Source organism: Musa acuminata, chromosome BXJ3-8, assembly GCF_036884655.1.
Source record: "Musa acuminata AAA Group cultivar baxijiao chromosome BXJ3-8, Cavendish_Baxijiao_AAA, whole genome shotgun sequence".
NCBI lineage: Eukaryota > Viridiplantae > Streptophyta > Magnoliopsida > Zingiberales > Musaceae > Musa > Musa acuminata.
In genome coordinates this window covers 10,881,919-10,899,679 of record NC_088356.1, presented here as the reverse complement: position 1 = coordinate 10,899,679, position 17,761 = coordinate 10,881,919, and the positions used below count along the sequence as shown (strand labels likewise).

General features: G+C 39.8%; 3 protein-coding genes and 1 long non-coding RNA gene across 4 annotated transcripts; 1 reads left to right on the top strand and 3 right to left on the bottom strand.

Annotated features, from left to right (window-relative positions):
* Window positions 1-1,758: 1,758 nt before the first annotated feature.
* LOC103994447 (catalase isozyme 2) lies at window positions 1,759-5,653 on the top strand. Its single transcript, XM_009414782.3, has 8 exons — window positions 1,759-1,906; window positions 2,227-2,323; window positions 3,183-3,460; window positions 3,918-4,694; window positions 4,780-4,869; window positions 5,023-5,090; window positions 5,173-5,266; window positions 5,351-5,653. Exons 1-8 carry the CDS (start codon window positions 1,892-1,894, stop codon window positions 5,408-5,410), a joined length of 1,479 nt encoding a protein of 492 aa, XP_009413057.1. The 5' UTR covers window positions 1,759-1,891; the 3' UTR covers window positions 5,411-5,653.
* Window positions 5,654-6,089: 436 nt separating this feature from the next.
* Window positions 6,090-10,244, bottom strand: LOC135644924 (UPF0548 protein At2g17695-like). The gene is made up of 3 exons (XM_065162905.1): window positions 9,921-10,244; window positions 9,644-9,845; window positions 6,090-6,431 (listed from the first exon to the last, which is right to left on the bottom strand). Exons 1-3 carry the CDS (start codon window positions 10,178-10,180, stop codon window positions 6,228-6,230), a joined length of 666 nt encoding a protein of 221 aa, XP_065018977.1. The 5' UTR covers window positions 10,181-10,244; the 3' UTR covers window positions 6,090-6,227.
* A 1,014-nt stretch (window positions 10,245-11,258) lies between these two features.
* LOC135644923 (protein RKD5-like) lies at window positions 11,259-15,095 on the bottom strand. The gene is made up of 5 exons (XM_065162904.1): window positions 14,629-15,095; window positions 14,279-14,558; window positions 12,984-13,231; window positions 12,093-12,316; window positions 11,259-11,697 (listed from the first exon to the last, which is right to left on the bottom strand). The coding sequence occupies exons 1-5, from the start codon at window positions 14,948-14,950 to the stop codon at window positions 11,467-11,469; spliced, it is 1,305 nt and encodes a 434-aa protein (XP_065018976.1). The 5' UTR covers window positions 14,951-15,095; the 3' UTR covers window positions 11,259-11,466.
* Window positions 15,096-15,651: 556 nt separating this feature from the next.
* Window positions 15,652-17,067, bottom strand: LOC135644925 (uncharacterized). The gene is made up of 3 exons (XR_010498629.1): window positions 16,932-17,067; window positions 15,892-15,998; window positions 15,652-15,791 (listed from the first exon to the last, which is right to left on the bottom strand). It is a non-coding gene; the product is annotated as an uncharacterized LOC135644925 (long non-coding RNA).
* Between the last annotated feature and the right edge of the window lie 694 nt (window positions 17,068-17,761).

Sequence of the window (17,761 nt, the reverse complement as noted above, 5' to 3'; positions counted from 1 at the left end):
AGGGGGATTCTTGACTTAACCCCTCGGATGATTGAATCGACAAGTGGTTTTTGTGATGAAAAAAGTTAGATCCCTTGTTTCGAGTTGGGGTTTAGAATTTATACTTTTAGAGGTTGCTCGAAGGTACATAGATTGTTAATGCCTATCATTGTTTTCATTCGACATGATCGAACGAGCGATCGACCCATATGCTTTTGACGACACGGGTTGGCTTGTTCGGACCTCTGTTGTGCGACACCAACCTATACAGTTTCGGGCGACGCGGGATCGATTATGCATGATCTGTCATATTGGCTTCACTTCCTACGGGAGAGTGTCTGATTGTCCCATATTAGATTATTGATGACTATCGACTGTCATTTCATGAGTGATATAAGAATATCTCTTATCATTAATGAATAAAAAAAAAAAATCAATGATGACGAAAGGATAGTTAGCACATTATATGTATTAATTTTAAAAGAATAAAAAAAAAAGACTATTAATATCCTCGGTGTCTTTCCTGAATGATATTATTATTTTAATAAAAGTATAATAATATCGATATTTTCATATGGCAAGATTCCGTTCACACGAGGAGAAGCCGATCTTTGTGGCCCAGCGGTCGTTCCCGTGCGCATGTCGTCTGCCTCGTCGGGCCAGTCTTTTTCCAACGTCCAAACGGAGGAAGCGGATGGAGACACACGGGACGCGCGCAAGTGGCGGCGAGGTGTTCGTAGAAAAGCCCAAAAGAGATAAGCCGATAAGGGGGCCGCACCGAATGCAAAATAAGGGTCGGCGGGCCGCGGAGTCTGTCCTTTTCCCGTTGGCGCTGAGGTGTCGTGTGCGGGGGAGGTCGCTCGCACGAGTTGCCCATCTCGGCGATATCTCGCGAGACAGATAAGCTTCATGTTTATTGTCTCATGTGATGATGCATGGATAAGAAGATAAAGATCGTGATTGACAACTACACACAAAAATCAACTTCCTTAATTATATATCGTATGATATATATATATATATATATATATATATATATCCATATTAATACAATTCAAGAACTTCTATTTAATATTCCTTTAATAATAATTATTTTTAAAATATTGCATATGCATTTTCTTCTATTTTCACATTTGTTCATTTGAATTTTGGTTTAGGAAACAACTAATATAATATTTCAGCTTTTAGAAATTTTATTTTTTTTTTAAATCATAAATAACCATGACTAATAATGTTAATACAATCAACCACTCTATTATATATATTTATATTAATTTGGAGGAATGGATATAGTCAATAAAAACTTGGAGAAGCAAATATTTTATTTCCAAAAATGTGATGGGATGGAGGTGTTAAACCTCCTTTCCTAAATAATGATTATAATATATAATTCCTTAGAATGATTTATTTGAATCCAACTAAGATGGCACAAAGACATGTCTCGAGACTTTCTGTTGTCATTCATGATTAGTATGTAGTTAGATCATGTAGTTTAACTTACCCGTCGCACCTACCCGTCATGTGATTGGAGTTGGTGATAGGGATCAGACCAAAGATCCTCACACTTACAAGTCATCGAACGTGCCCAACAGTCTGACGTAAGCGGATAAGGATAAACTTGACAACGGCAAGGTTTGAGGGCATCATATCGCGGAACGACTCGTCTCGTCTCGTCTAGTCGTCGATCTGATGCACGAATCGGAACACGGAATAGGAAATCTGACCACAGTTTTATGCCACGTGTAGCAGGAAATCTGGTGGCCCCTCGCAGAACTCGCTTGGAAGCCCGAGTGCTATTTAATGCCCTCCTTTCCCGCAAGCCTCTGACGATTTGCCTCTGCCTCGTTCCCATTCGACAAGAGAGAGAGAGAGAGAGAGAGAGAGAGAGACCGATCGAGATCGGGTCATCGCCATGGATCCTTACAAGGTAGTGTGTCGATTCCCCTCACCGATGAAAGATCTATTCCTTTGGTCTCTTTTCCCCTCCCCCACCTCTGGAAGTCGAATGATTTTAGGGTTTTCTCTCTCTCTCTCTTTCTTCTTTTATTTTTCGATTTGACGAATAGTACGTTGGCTTGAATTCTTTCTTGTGAGCCTTTTTGTTCTTCGTCCAATATTCGCTATGAAACGTTAGATTGCTAAGAGATTCGAAGGATCCGTTCGATTGCACCCTTTTGTTCTGATCGTGTTCTGATCGCTATAAAGTCTGAATCTCTATGTCGTTGTTGACGAAAAATTTTGGTGCAGTACCGACCTTCGAGCAACTACAACTCCCCCTTCTGGACCACCAACTCTGGGGCTCCTGTTTGGAACAATAACTCCTCACTCACCGTCGGAATCCGAGGTAATGCAAGAACTAACCATGATTGATAGTTTATTGTCTTGATTCATCTTTGCTATCTTGCTTGTAGGGCTTTCCTTATATCTAGTTATTTCATTGTTCTTCTTGGTATGTTCTCTTTTAACACAAGTCCTGAAATCTTGGTGTTGTTTTAATAGCGGATGTGGATAAATTGGATTAAGGATTTACAAATTCTTAAAGTGAATCAGCTTTTTGGAGTCGATCAAACACATAATCGTAGATTTTTATGTCACAAGAATTTTTTGTTGTTTCTTGAGATTGATTAGTGTGCAAGTGAAGCAACACATTTGGATCTCGCGTTTATGTTGGCTTGCTCTAGTTACAATGGCTGGCTTGCTCTAGTTACAATAGTAAATTAGACTAGCGTTTATGTTGTGGCAAATACATTATTGTTGACAATGATTTAGTCCTTTGTAAACCGTGAGTAGTATTCATGAAGTTGTTCTTTGTTGTGCTATCCTAATAAAAAAAGAGGGTATTCAAATACCGAATATAGCGATGTCAAGGTACCTAGTCTTACCTCTATATTTATAAATACGGTTTTCGTTCATTCCACTCATTCACTTAACTTCCTTCTCGGTTATTGAAAATAGGAAATAATTGCAGCTCAAATTGATGGTTTTTCTCATTCGGTAATTGTAACAAAACTAACTGAGAAAATTTTGTGTATCAACTGCTTCTACAAGTCATGTTGTCTTGCGTACATTGCTGATGTTTCAGCAGGGGTGCTTGCCTTCTATCCTCAAAGACAACATGGTCTCACTATTTTGATGTTCTTATGAGTCTAGAAAATTTTCTCTAATATTTGACTAAAGAATGCTGGTTTTTTTCTTATTGAAAGGTCCTATTCTTCTTGAGGATTACCATCTCGTTGAAAAGCTTGCCCAATTTGATAGAGAGCGCATTCCTGAACGCGTTGTTCATGCCAGGGGAGCAAGCGCAAAGGGCTTCTTTGAGGTTACCCATGATGTCTCTCACCTGACCTGTGCTGATTTCCTCCGTGCACCAGGAGTACAAACCCCTATCATCGTTCGCTTTTCAACTGTTATTCATGAGCGTGGGAGTCCTGAAACCTTGAGAGACCCACGAGGTTTTGCAGTGAAGTTTTATACAAGAGAGGTAAATGGAAACTTGCCATACACTCATTTACTTTCTCCTGCAGACAGTGCAATTCAATGCTTCATGGAAAGTTCCATGAGGTTACATTTCTTGTTCTTCTTGTCCCATGGTATAACGCATATTCCTATATAACAAATGTTTCTACAGACAAGATGATATGCTTTTGATCTATAAGACATAATATGCTTGTTCATTCTGAATAAATATTTAAATACTTTAAACTTAACTAAGCATATGACTTTCTATATCTCAATAGCGACAAAAGATCCATGTAGTGAACCCCAAACAGTTGGGGCTTATGACTTTGTTATTGTTGTTGAATTCCGAATCGTGATGATATGCACCAGTTGCAAACGTTTGATCTTTTTTTTTATCACACGAGTTGTCGACAACTATGGTTGTGACATATTGGTATGGCTATCGACTTAGTCCCTTGTTATTTTTTTACTTGATCCAGGGCAACTTTGATCTGGTGGGCAACAACTTCCCTGTGTTCTTCATCCGTGATGGGATGAAGTTCCCCGACATGGTCCATGCTCTCAAACCAAACCCAAAGTCTCACATTCAGGAGAATTGGAGGATTCTTGACTTTTTCTCTCACCACCCAGAGAGCTTGCACATGTTTTCTTTCCTCTTTGATGATGTTGGTGTTCCCCTGAACTACAGGCACATGGATGGTTCTGGTGTGCACACCTTTACTCTTCTCAACAGGGAAGGAAAAGCTACATATGTTAAGTTCCACTGGAGGCCAACAAGTGGCGTGAAGTGTTTGTTGGAGGACGAGGCTGTGACAGTAGGAGGAAACAACCATAGCCATGGCACTCAGGATCTTTATGATTCCATTGCTGCTGGAAACTACCCGGAGTGGAAGCTCTTCATTCAGACCATGGATCCTGAACATGAGGATAGGTTTGATTTTGACCCACTCGATGTCACCAAGACATGGCCAGAAGACATCTTTCCTCTGCAGCCAGTTGGGCGCATGGTCTTGAACAAGAACATTGATAACTTCTTCAACGAAAACGAGCAACTTGCCTTCTGCCCAGCAATCATAGTGCCTGGAATCTATTACTCAGATGATAAGCTACTTCAGACCAGAATTTTCTCTTATTCCGACACCCAGAGGCACCGTCTTGGACCAAACTATCTGATGCTTCCAGTAAATGCTCCCAAGTGTGCTCATCACAACAACCACCATGATGGATTTATGAACTTCATGCACAGGGATGAGGAGGTAATCTTAGTTTTTTTTACTTTTGCTACATCTTGGCCCTTTACATGGTATCCAACAAACAAAAATTTTTGATTGTTGCTTTCAGGTGAACTACTTCCCCTCCAGGTATGATCCTGTTCGACATGCAGAGAGGTTCCCAATCCCATCCTCTGTTGTTACTGGAAGGCGTGAGAAAGTGAGTCCCCTCTATATAACATCACCCTATGCTTCCTCTAGGATGACCCATGAACTTTAACCTGAGCTTTTCTATGATTGTCATCAACCTTGCCATATGAATCTTATCCGAAGTACACAGTCATCATTAGATTGTTTTCTTTTTCTGATGCAGTCTATCATCAACAAGGAGAACAACTTTAAGCAGCCTGGAGAGAGATACCGCTCTTGGGCTCCTGATCGGTTTGTCCTTGTTTTTATGGTGTATATATGTAGTATAGCATGTATTACTGAGATCTACCTGACCTTGAAATGTTTGATGCAGCCAAGAGCGATTCGTCCATAGATGGGTTGATGCGTTATCTGACCCTCGGGTGACACATGAAATAAGGGACATATGGATTTCCTACTGGTCTCAGGTTGGTCTCCCATATCCTCCTCTCTCTCTCTCTCTCTCTCTCCTCCATCTGGTTTCAAACATGATTGGTTTCTTTATAATGCAGTGCGACAAGTCTCTTGGTCAGAAGATCGCAACCCGTCTTAATGTAAAACCAACCATGTGAGGTGCTGCCAATTATGGTCAAGAATAAGCTTTGAAACTGCACTACTGAGAATTGGAATGGTGTCCAGATGAAACTGATGTTAAATGTATTTGTACTGAGTACATCCGAGTATGATCCATTTATGACAGATCTGGTATTATAATGTACTGTTGAGTCTTCCTATCCTACTATCTACATATCATGTTCTTTATAATATGATATCTCGATATGTGTATCAATTGCCAAACTATGCCTGCTTCTTTACAGCCCTTCCCATACTAACTGGTTCTAAGACAACTTCTCTGGATATTTGATTTAGAAACTTAATTTGCCTTTGGTGTATTTGTTTAATAGATATCAATTACCCTTTTTCCAATAGTTGTATTGATGCTCTATGATGATAAATAAACATCAACTTGTGGTGATCGATACTGATGAGATTTGGAGCATTGAGTAGTATCAAAAGGTTCCATATAATGGTTGTGTAATTGGCAGCTTAGTGCTGCTTGGTACTATATAATTTGTTCATTTAACAAGATCACGTTCTATTCTCTTAGTGTGACTTTGTAAAGTGGAAGATATATTTGTTTTGCCATGACAGTAAATGATGGGTTGGTTGCTTAGATCATTGAAGCTGTGGAGATCCAAATTTACACATGTAATCAGCACTGTTCTTGATGAACAAGACCCTCCATGTCAATGATCAAAGATAGTGTACCATGTAATGCCGAGTCAAGATCTCGGCTAACTCCAGCTAAGCTACAGTTGCCTTTTATGAGAGGATTCAAATACACACATGTTGGCTAATACAAGTCATTGTTCCACAAGGCAGAAGTCCTCACTCTCCTACCGCACACTGCTGTTTCATGGCAACATGCTTTTTTAGTGCATTCGCAGAACGATGAGCGAAGAACTGCTGCCTAAGCTTTACATATGGATAGCCAACCATGGAGAGGAAGTGTGCAGGCTTAGAGAAGGAATAGATTTCATACCAGACCTCGTCGTTCTCGTCCCGCTCGATCGAGAAGCGCTCCTCCCCAGCCTATTCACGACATATGCAGCAAAAGAAAATAACAAATGTTTTCGTCATGGCCGTCAGCAACATAAGAACATTTTTTATCTAGTTTTTCGAAGGGATAGCATATGCTTATTGACTGTTGCTCACCCTTCCTCTATATATACACAACATAATTCTGGAAAGACAGGCTCTTCATCTTTTTGCAAGAAATTTATTTGCATACTCTATGATGATTCTAACTAGTGTTATACTTGTCCATCCCAAAGAAGCAGATCTCCATTAGTAAAGGCCAGAAGAAGTCGTTTCATATTGGGAACAGATATTAAACTATTGGGAAATGGTATAAGAATTAAAGGTGAACTAAGATCTGAACATCAGGTTAGGGTCAGATTGTACATTAACTTAATTAGCATTGCTTATCCATCGCCTCAATAAAAGATTGTATGTGGATTTATGAGCTGTTGCAGTGGATTGAAGAGGTACAATATAAAGGGTATGTACGATAGGAGAGGAAGTAAGCAAATAGATGGATGATACTGCACTCTCTCTTTCTTCTCGAGAGTATTATTGTGGACTTGCGTGCTGTTGCAATGGATCGAAGAGGTGAAATATAAAGGGTATGTGCAAGAGGGCAGGAAGTAAGCAAACGGATGGATGATACTGCACTCTCTTCTTTTTGATAACAAATATCCAGCATTTCAGGTACTATGAGAATTCCTATGAGACACTAAATGAGGTTTAAACACACCACAAATTTGTCTGACACAATATTCTCATTCTACGACCATTACCGTATTCTTTATGAAATCTGATCAACAACACTAGTTAAGCTAGTTACCTTGACATTCTGTAAGTTGCTTGCTGAGTTTTCTTTATTGTGATCTTTCACCTAAAACTGATAATTGATAAGGTTAATGCAGATTTTGGTTTGTTCGATCGTAAAACCAATTTGGAGCTAACCGAGTTCCTATTTTGCGCTTGCCTCTGACAAACTTTGAGAGAATGCCGAATCCTCCTTGTCTCTTTGGGTGCTAACCCTACAAAATTGTGACAAGGACATGCCCGACAAAGTCCTTCTGATGCTTAAGTTAATCTCAGTTATGAGGTATTGACAAAGAGCCGAACTCTTAAGGGGTGAATGCACAAAAGCCTCAGAATTTCAATATGTTGAGGTATGCATCTAAAGAGGCCTTTTATAGTGTGGCTTTAGAATCGTTATGCTTGAAAACATGTATTGATGTCGGAGACGAATACATGCTTCTCTTGGTTCTGGCGAAATCATGTCGCGCCAGATCCGAGGAACATGCAACAATTGTGACATGGTTTAGAAGCATGGGGGACGACTCCATACCAACCACACGATGTCGAAATGTTGGACACATGGTGCTGGGCCATCGACTACGTGGCAAAGAGGTGTTGGCCACATAATGCCGGGGTATCGGCTACATGGCAAGGTGTTGGCCATGTAACGTCAGGATGTCGACTACGTGATGAGGAGGTGTCGACCACCCAATGCTAGGGTGTTGATTACGTGACGAGGTGTTAGCCACATAATGCTAGAGTATCGGTTATATGGCGAGGAGGTGTCAGCCAGATCATCATTCCCTATCATATAGAAATATGATAAATCACAGTTCATTTGTTTCCTATCTCAACCAAGAATCTTTTGGCTCAAGTGATCCACATATAATTAATTGAATGTAAATCCAAACCAACGTGAACAATGATTACCCCTCCCTCTCCTTTCAAAAGACAAAAAATCCTTAAAAAGGGATAAACATTATTTCACTATTCCAGTCTCCCAACTGGTGTATACCTCAATCCAAAAGGGCATGAATATTTCAAGTGACATGGTCAAACTAATGTTCCAATATTGAAATATTTTCTTATCACATTTAACGCAAGTGGTAATTCATGCTAGAATCAAAGATCACTAGTACAGAATAGTCTAGAAAGATATATCGACATTTAGAACTCATTAAAAAAAAGTAAATTTGACATAAAATATATTATAAATAGAATTCAGTCATAGAAAGAAAAAACTGCTTTGAGGTCAAAATCAAACAAGATCTCAATCCTAAAGCTAAAAGAATAGAAGAACAGTGAAAATCTAGAAAAATGACAAGCTCTCTAACATTAACAAAGACTTATATAAAATTATCATCTTTTGTAGTCGTTTGGCAGCACTAAACATTCTAACTATTCACTCATGTGAATTCTATCTATCATCTACTTCCAGATTTCCATCCCTTGCTCTTTGTTTTTTCTTTCTTGTACATGCCCATGAGGGATGGGTGCCTTAATCAGTTAATATGAAGCATTAAGCCACATTTTCTTCTTTTTGAAGTGATGCAAGATCCAATATTATGCAGTTGAGTGCCCTTTAGCATCAACCACTTTAATAGTCTCGATTTATGTGCTAATAAGGACCAAACAAGACCTAACATATATAATGATGATCACTGCTGTTATAGGCTTAGCCATACAACTAGTTAACCTGAAACAAAACAAGTAGACAGATATGTAGAAGTTCACCTATAAAACCAAATGATAGAAAATAGAAGCCATTGATCTAAAGCTTGATCTTCCAGTGATGCCAAATCATATCAACTGTTCCCACTAGTCGAACAGGTCCTCTTCGATGACAGGTATCAATCCCATTGTTCACGAAATCAATAGTGTTGATTCTAGGATCCTCTCTCTCTCTCATTCTAAAGGTTAGAGGATGGTTTCCCACTTTAAGCTCAAACCTATATGATCATGATGACAAACTAAACTCTGTAATGAATAATAAGGATCATCATTGATCATGCCAATTATCAAATCTTGTCTATGCCATACAACAATCTAAACATGCCAGAAGCTGAAGCTACACAAAGATGCATGATTTGCCTAAGACAAAGAATGCCTCCAAAAAATATAACCAGCTATTATGAAGCTTATTATAATTATTAATACACAAATAATTCGAGTTCAAACAAGGTTCAATACTGGCATCACAAGAATCCTTTGACTAGACTTGAAGTGAAAAGTTCTAGTGAATTGCTTGAGGTTTACAATCAAGATGTCATAGCCAATTGAGTGCATAGGTTTCAGGAGTTAGAGAGATGCTTTTGCTAATGCACAAAGTCTTCACCAGGAAACAATTTCACCTCTCCATCATGATTTAGTGATAGCAATTCTCAGAAAGTAAATACTACAAAGCTCAGTAAAGGGGAAACAGAACAGAATCATACCAAGAGGTGGCCTTGGAGAGTGCCACTGCCGAAACCGAAGGAAGCCTTGGTCGGGCCGCGGCCAGAGATCTCGTCACGCACGTAGGCGATCCGGAGCGGCATCATCAGCCACGGTATCACCTCCTTCACGCAGACGCAGAACCTCTCCCCTTTCTCGACCGGCGTCTCCGGATCCACAAACGTCCATCCCAATTCAAAGTGCCTACACAGACAAGCATAGCATCAATCCGACGAGAGAACAATCGGAACAGGAGAAGACGGGAAACAACGGGTATACTTCCAAGAGAGGAGGGCGGATTTGGCAAGGTCGAAGGTGCGGGGACCCGCGCCGAGGAGGACACGGGCGCGGTTGACGAAGAAACCGCTCTTGGAAAGGGCTTCTTCTTCGACTACTACGTTGTCTCCGAGACTACTTCGAAGAGGAGAGGAAGCGCCGTGGAATTTGGGGTCGTAGTTGAAGTCGCCGGAGCGGGCGATGCAGGCCTTCTGCTGCTGTCGCGTGGGCCGCCCCAAACTAAGGAACAAGCCGCCCACCATTATGCCTCGAGTTACTGCTATGCCAATGCCGCGGTCGGCGTCCCACCAAGTAGGATGTTTGAGGTGGAGGAACGATGATGGGATGATGCGCCGTGTTGGCCAACGGGTACGGGTTACGGATCCAAAATTGGTATCCGAACCCAGAATTCCAGCCTCAAGCAAACAGCGTCACGTGCGGGCCTCTCTCGTTAAGGCCCAAAAGACACGGAGTGTCTTATGTCGAAGAGATGCAATCAGATTAACTGGATCCGATCACCGATGTGAGAGCAACAAAAACGAATATCTAAGGATTTTAGCTCAAAAAAAATTATTTTTGGGCCATTTTGTCATCCAACAGGTGTATGATAAGATCACCATAAGGTCCCGATACCGCCACGTTCTCCAGAAGAGAGCATGATGGGCCACAAACTTAAACATCGGCCCAAAGATCGGCCCATGTTGGGAACGGAGGCCATGGACATTGGGTGACACGCGACTGCGAAGAGAACGCAGCTTTGATCTCTGGCCGGATCCAGTTTTCATGCTCTCTCCAAATAAATTGATTCGAACTATCTAAAATTTTTATTTAAATATTTTTTTTTCATCTAACTTAATTATATCCTTACATCTATTCTTAACATTACTAAGATTATATCTTATATTTTTAATTTAAATTTTACTTAATCTAAAATTTTTAGTTTTTAAAAATTATCTCCATAATTAACTCTTAACAACTAAAATAATATTATCAACAAATAATATATACCAACAAGGTTTATTTTATAAATAACTTATAAAATCATCCATTATCAACGTAAAAAATAAAAACTTAATACAGATTCTGATGTAATCATATACTAATAAGAATCTCACTAAGCACTTTTAACATTATCATACATATCCTTAATAACATCAATATAATTAATGAATATACCTTTTTTTTTTTAACTCATCATAATAAAACTTTAGAAACCCTAGACCTTTTCTAAATCAATAAAAGCTATATATATATATATATATAATATTATAGTGAAACATAATTCCTTGTGATGTGTGATTTGTTGCAATTCTCTTTCTAATCATTCTTCAAGAAGATGTATGGTTTGTAAGTTTTGATGGAACCTTTAGGAGTCACTCAGAATTGCACAAATGTTACTAACCATCAGCATAACCATACGCAGTGACATGATACTACAACAAATAAATCATCATCACTGTTCTATGTTGCCATTAATAACACAACCAAAAAGTGAGGATACTGCATCCTTTAAGAGCCATACCCTGAGGATGAGAGAAGAAATCCAGGATCAAGTGCATGCCTTCATTGGAGATGTGCTGAAATCTTGCTTGCTAACAAGAGCTTTTGCCCTGTGTCTTCTCTTGAAGACATCTTGCCTGAACCTCTTGGTTTCTATCTGCAACTCCATGAAAGGATTCTTCTCTATGCACTCCTTTTCACCTTCCAGCATTCTTTGCCTCTTAATGACTGCTTTCATGGCAGCTGATTTGTTCTCCTTCTCCTGTCGATGAACCTCCTCCTGCGCATCATCAAAAGATTTCATAGAATATGATAGGTTTTGCAAGACAATTTCAAATCGAAGTGCATTCATAATCATTTCATGAGTGACTTTTGCAGGAATGGTGTCAGACAGACACATCGATGAGGTATCATAACTGTGACTCATAATTCCTTAGAAGCCAATTTTCATATGAAGCATAGGTGTGATGCTGACAGTAAAAAAGTGAACACAACTACTAAGCAGTATCTTAGGATGTCACCAGAATTAAATAGATTTAAATGTGCAAATCAATGTGCTGGAATTAGTAAAGACATGAGATTTGGTTAGTGGCTCAGAATATGGCACTGCATACTGTTTGTGACCTTCAACTGTGACCAAGAATCAGTATCAGAAGAGATGTTGCAATTAATTACCTGGAGATTTTGTATCAGATTGTCGAGAGACTTGATTTTCCGATGTGGCCAACGAGGAATGCCAAATTCTCTACATTTTCTCTTCAGAACAGTAAGTCCAACCCTCAGATATTTCGAAGCTTCAGTAATTGGAAGATCGAAGTATTTAACAAGGTCGGTTAAAGCAATATTAGCTACATGCTCTGTTGCAGCCCTCTTCTTCTTCTTCATGGAGATTGCAAGTTCTGCAGTCTTTCACAGAAACCATTAGAAGCCATAGCTAAGAGGATAGACTTATCAAGAAATGAACTTATATGATTAATCTTTGCGAATAGAGGAATAATGGACTTGCATGTCAATTTTCTAAATGCGCTCTGACAATAAAGAACTATCTTTATTCAATATATCCTAAATGGCAACATCCAAATATAAGATTCTTTTATACAAAGAAAACAAATTAATGTCCTAAACCATCAGCAATTCCCTATTCATCGCAATGGATCATTCAACCACAACTGTTATCATATTTTACATTCTAACCTATACAAATGCTCACAATAATATCTCAACCACATTTTGTACAAATTCCCAACAAATGCACATGCTGTTCATAGATTAACGGCATGGTATATGTATCAAATCGATAAATAGTATATATGTGCCAGAAACAAATTGTGCTTTTCCATGCATCCATCTAACATTATCTAAATCATCTATTTGGTTGCTCATCAAAATAATCTATATCACACTTGTATGTACTGATAAAAATGTGAAACGGAGAGGAGTGGAAGAGTCTGCGAGTTGATAAAAGACACCAATGTAAGAGTGAAATATATTTAAAAGATGAAAAGAAAGTTTATTCTTTTTTGGAGTGATTGTAGTGAAAACCAGTATTCATAGAAGACTTCCTACCTTGTAAGGTTCTGTGATTTTTCTGATTCCTCAACTTTACATGTCTGATAGTGGAACATGAATCTGAGGACCCATCTTCATAACCAGTATCTGCATATTCTGCTGTATCATGGGGCTCTTTTCCTTCACATACCTGAATCCCCTTTGAAGCCAAACTGATGGTATTTTTAGTTTCCATTTCACACCTCAACTGGAATGCCTCCTGGAGATCACCTAACAAATTAGGTATATTCTTCAACCTGGGATTTCTGCCATACACATATGAATCTCAGTTATAATTCTAATTGCAAACCCCAGTAAGAACCGTAATCTCAAATACAGAGATTACTAAAAATTTCAGAAGGTGCTTCTATAAGAGCTTACTTCGGTGTAGATTGTTCAGTTTCACTTAGGTTTAAAAACCTTGAAATGAACTTTGAAGATGGTCTTGAAGTAGAAAGTCAAATAGTTCATTAGCTTAGGACCAAAACTTAAGAAATATAGAAACAGGAAGGGAATATAGTAATTCGAGGAGCTAAGGCTAGCGACTATGATGCAGGAACAGAGCTGGTAAGAAATGAAAATAGATCTAGTGTCGTTGACAGTCTGCCCACAGAAGTTTGACTAATAAATATCAACCTATAGCCAAATTTTCAACGATCACATACAGGAATTAGGAATGCATGATAAGATACATGACAAATTTGCTCGTCTGAAAACTAGAAGAGCTTTTATCAAGACAAAATAAAAGGCTAAAACAAAGGCAGAAAGAAAACATAAAGCAAATTCCAAATCTTGAGTGAATGTCTTGTTCATGGTAGAACAAACATGAAGCAGGCATAACAACCCGAATCTTGACTAATGAAGTCACTCAGCCAGTAAAGAACATTAGAGATGTCTTTGGAAGAGTTTGCATGCGACAATTGTATTTCCTCAAAACATGACGCAGGAACAAAAGCTGCACACATGAACTATGACAAGGGATTCCTAGACTTCTTGTAGTTTTCACTAGAATCCTTATTGTCACACAGTTCAAGAGGCTGGGACAATAAGCGGAGCCTCCCCAGAATCTGTTATGCAAACCAATCACTCTATCAGAAGCAATAACTCGAGAAAAGGTGAAATTTCTAGCAAGAATAACAAAGAACAACCAATTGTCTATCAAAGAAATAGCAAAGCAAATGGACAACTTCCTTCAATCTAAATATAATCTGCTAGGGGCAATCCTGACATGAAATGTATGATTAAGAAGATGGAGAAGAATGGCTTCTTTCTGACATTTTTTTTTTTTCGTTTTCCTTCACTATTTATGTTACCTGGAAAGACAGAGGAGTGGAGGAATCGGAGAAGAAGAAGCGGAGAAGGCCACGGTAGAGTCAAATGCAAGTATACAGCGCCAGAGCCCCACACTCTGCTCCTCCTTGAACCTGTACCGGAATCCATTACCACCATCACCTGCCGTCGACGCCACCATGATGGGCCCAGGGATGGGATCACGCATTTCGATGCAGGAGGAAGGGGAGAAAAGGAACTCCCTCTCCACCCACTCCTCCTCCTCTTCCGAGACTTGGTACCCATGCAGGCTTCTGATTAGCTCTGCACCAAAAACCACTGATTGAGAGTGAAGCTTGCGGGAGTAGAACAGAGAGCTCTGTAAGAAGATAACCTTGGTTGAGGATGCTTCGGAATACAAAGAGAGCAGATAGAGGACGAGAGGAGGAGGAGGGAAAGGCAGGGGAGTGCATGATGTTACAGCGGCTACCAGTGGAACATGAACTCTTGTCTGTGCTTCCATTCCCTGAGTGCTGCTTTAACTCTGTTGGCATGCAACGAGAACGTGACAACTGACACGCGAGGGCGCAAGGTGTGCATGAAGGCGAGAACCAGCCGCGGACAACCTGCATGTTGTTATCTCTCTCTCTCTCTCTCTCTCTCTCTCTCTCACAGAATACCTTTCGGAAAAGAAAGCTGAATGGAATAAAATACATATCCAAGTTGCAATTTGCAGTGGGGGTTGTTCGGCGTCCTGCTTCTCAGACTGTATGTGATAGATCACGATGCACCGGCTGACTTACCATCATCTGCTTCCTCCACGGAGCTGCTGAAGAGAGCGAAACCAGAGTTCGCCGATAGATCTCAGAAGACTGGCCTGAGCTGAGCTTGGCGAGGCAGAGAGCGACCTCTGGATGTGAGTCGTTCATCGGACACGCTCTCCGAGAGTGTCCCGAGTCTTGAACAAGTGGAAAAGGTTGGGATAAGCTTCTCAACCTTTGACCGGGTGAAGTTGACTTGCTACTCCCTGTTCAGTCGAGTGTCCTGAATTCCTCATCGAACACCATCTGGGTGATCACAGCTGACACGCACCTGAACTCCAACGTCTTCTTTGACCAATTGATCTCTGTCGACTCACCTATATCCTATTAAAACAAGAAAAACAATCCCTTTGCATCAACTCATTACTCATTTTCTTTTACTCTTCCCGTCTCTCCTCTTTCTACAAGCATACATAATGATCGAGAGGAACTAAACAGTATGATAAAACCGGATCCAAAAGAGTACTCGCCTTCCAAGTGAGAAAACCACTGTTGTATGATACGGTCCTACGCATCACATGAACCGTGCCGTGCGCTACTTTTGTTCTGTCGTAACATCAGCGACCAGGTGGCCGCAGGGAACCATGCCGAAGAGGGAGTTCGATACGCGACGCCAAAAGGCTTGTGGTGATAAGTAAGGCACGAATTCCGTCATCTTCTCACATTTGTCTGTAGACTCGAGAGTTACACTTCTTGTCTTCTTTGCTCATTTGACATTGGCTTGATCCGCAGAGAACTGAAAGGTAAACAAAACTCCTCAGATATCTTCAAAAGAAACAAAAAAGTATACGGATTAAGAGAAATATTGAACTTAGATGAAGCATCGAAACCATCACCAGTCGATTGCATTCCCATGTGTTGATGAAGAATCGTACCAGCATCTGCACCACCACCAAACGAACTACTTGCGCCTGTGTCATGTATATTCCAAATGAGGACCGACCTGATCCCCACAATAAAACATACCGATGTGTTTAGAAATGATAACATATGATCAGACGCATGATTTTTGAAGTTGTGTGTTGGAAACAGAAATTTGCATGAGATAAACTAGGAGTAAAAATATGCAACAGCAGCAAAACGTCATAAGATGATAGTGTCAACTCTTTCGAGGAAGTTTATTAAGCTACCAACTTGGCTTGCAAATCAAACACAAACCAACCATATTTTTTAGGAAAATAGATCATGATCAACCTTTTGCTTTTGGAATAATGCACTATCTATCCTCTATAAAGGGCTGTCATACCACCACAGGAAACAGAGGATATACTTCAATCACAAATCTCTTGATGGCTATGGGCCAAGAGCTGTACCCAACACAGGTAATGAGAAAATGGAATTGGGTAGAAACTAGGATGCTTAGATCAAAAGCATCATATCAGGTTTAATTATAAGAAAATTGCTGCAAGCTTGTCCATTACTAAACTAGACTCATATCCCAACAGATGAGTGTCAATCTATCTGGCATCAAGCATTTCCTTTCATTAACCAACCAGCACGGCAAATCTCCTGGCATCAGCATCAGCCATTTCCTTTCATTAACCAATCAGTATGCCAAGTCTCATGGCATCAGCACCATGCCATATGCCTAATCGGTTCAGTTTAGTGTTCAGCTTCTGTAATATATTCTAACATGCAAATATTGTATTAAATTCATGATACCAAGCAAACAATGTTATATACTAAGCAACCGTATTTTCTAGCAAGTCCAAAGGTCATGTTTCTTTTCAATAATTATCAAGCTAGCCAGAAAAGCAGTGCAAAATACGAAAAGCGAAAGTATACCAACATGTATAGACATAGAATCAGAGAAGACCAGATAAAAAATAAAAATTATATATCTTTATTGGAAAATTTGGAAAGAAATGGAAACTACCTCAAACTGTTCCAGGTTAGTGTATGCTCAGCTGTACAGCTTGTTCTGCACGGTTCCGAAATCCATCGGATGCTCTATGACTTCATGAGAGTCTGGAAGCTAGCTATATAACATCAGACACAGACATTAAGCGCTCCAGGTCTAGGATGAGCTTACTGAACTACAAGAAAAGAAGCAATCAATTATATAAGAACTTCATAAACAGACCTCCGGGCTCGGAAAAGACACCGTAGATCTCTTACCCGGAGATCAAGCAAGATTACAATGAAAACAAATGTTCAGAGGAAAACATCACACCGGCTAAAAAGAGACACCAGAGTTGCGCACTTCTGGAGCCTACCAAGGATGAACACCGACAACTTTTTGTCCGGCAGAGTGTCATGGGCCCAAAACTGAATGCTTCCTTGTTGCTAACCAAACAAATTAGATGTTTCTTACAATCCAGTGTAGGTCGCGTGCAGCTTTCCATTGAAATAAATGCACGAACACAAACCTGGAACCGAGCACATTACTTTCGTGGAATCGATCCTCTTGGCCTGAAAATTAGAACAGAAAAAAAAAAAAAACACATATCAATTCTAATATCAAAACCAAAAGATTGAGCAAAAAAATAGGGAACATTTATAGGCCACTCAACAGATCACCTACAAAATCATTGGGGAAAAATGAGCAGCACTAATTCAATCAGAAATGACAAGAAAAAGTAGGAAGAAGACAAAAGACAAAAAAAAAAGCTTCTTTTTTTTTCCAACGCAATCAAGGTTGCAAAAAGGTAACTGTGTGTGAAATTTTCCCATGCAGCAGCCGCTTAGGTTTTCCGAGAAATGATT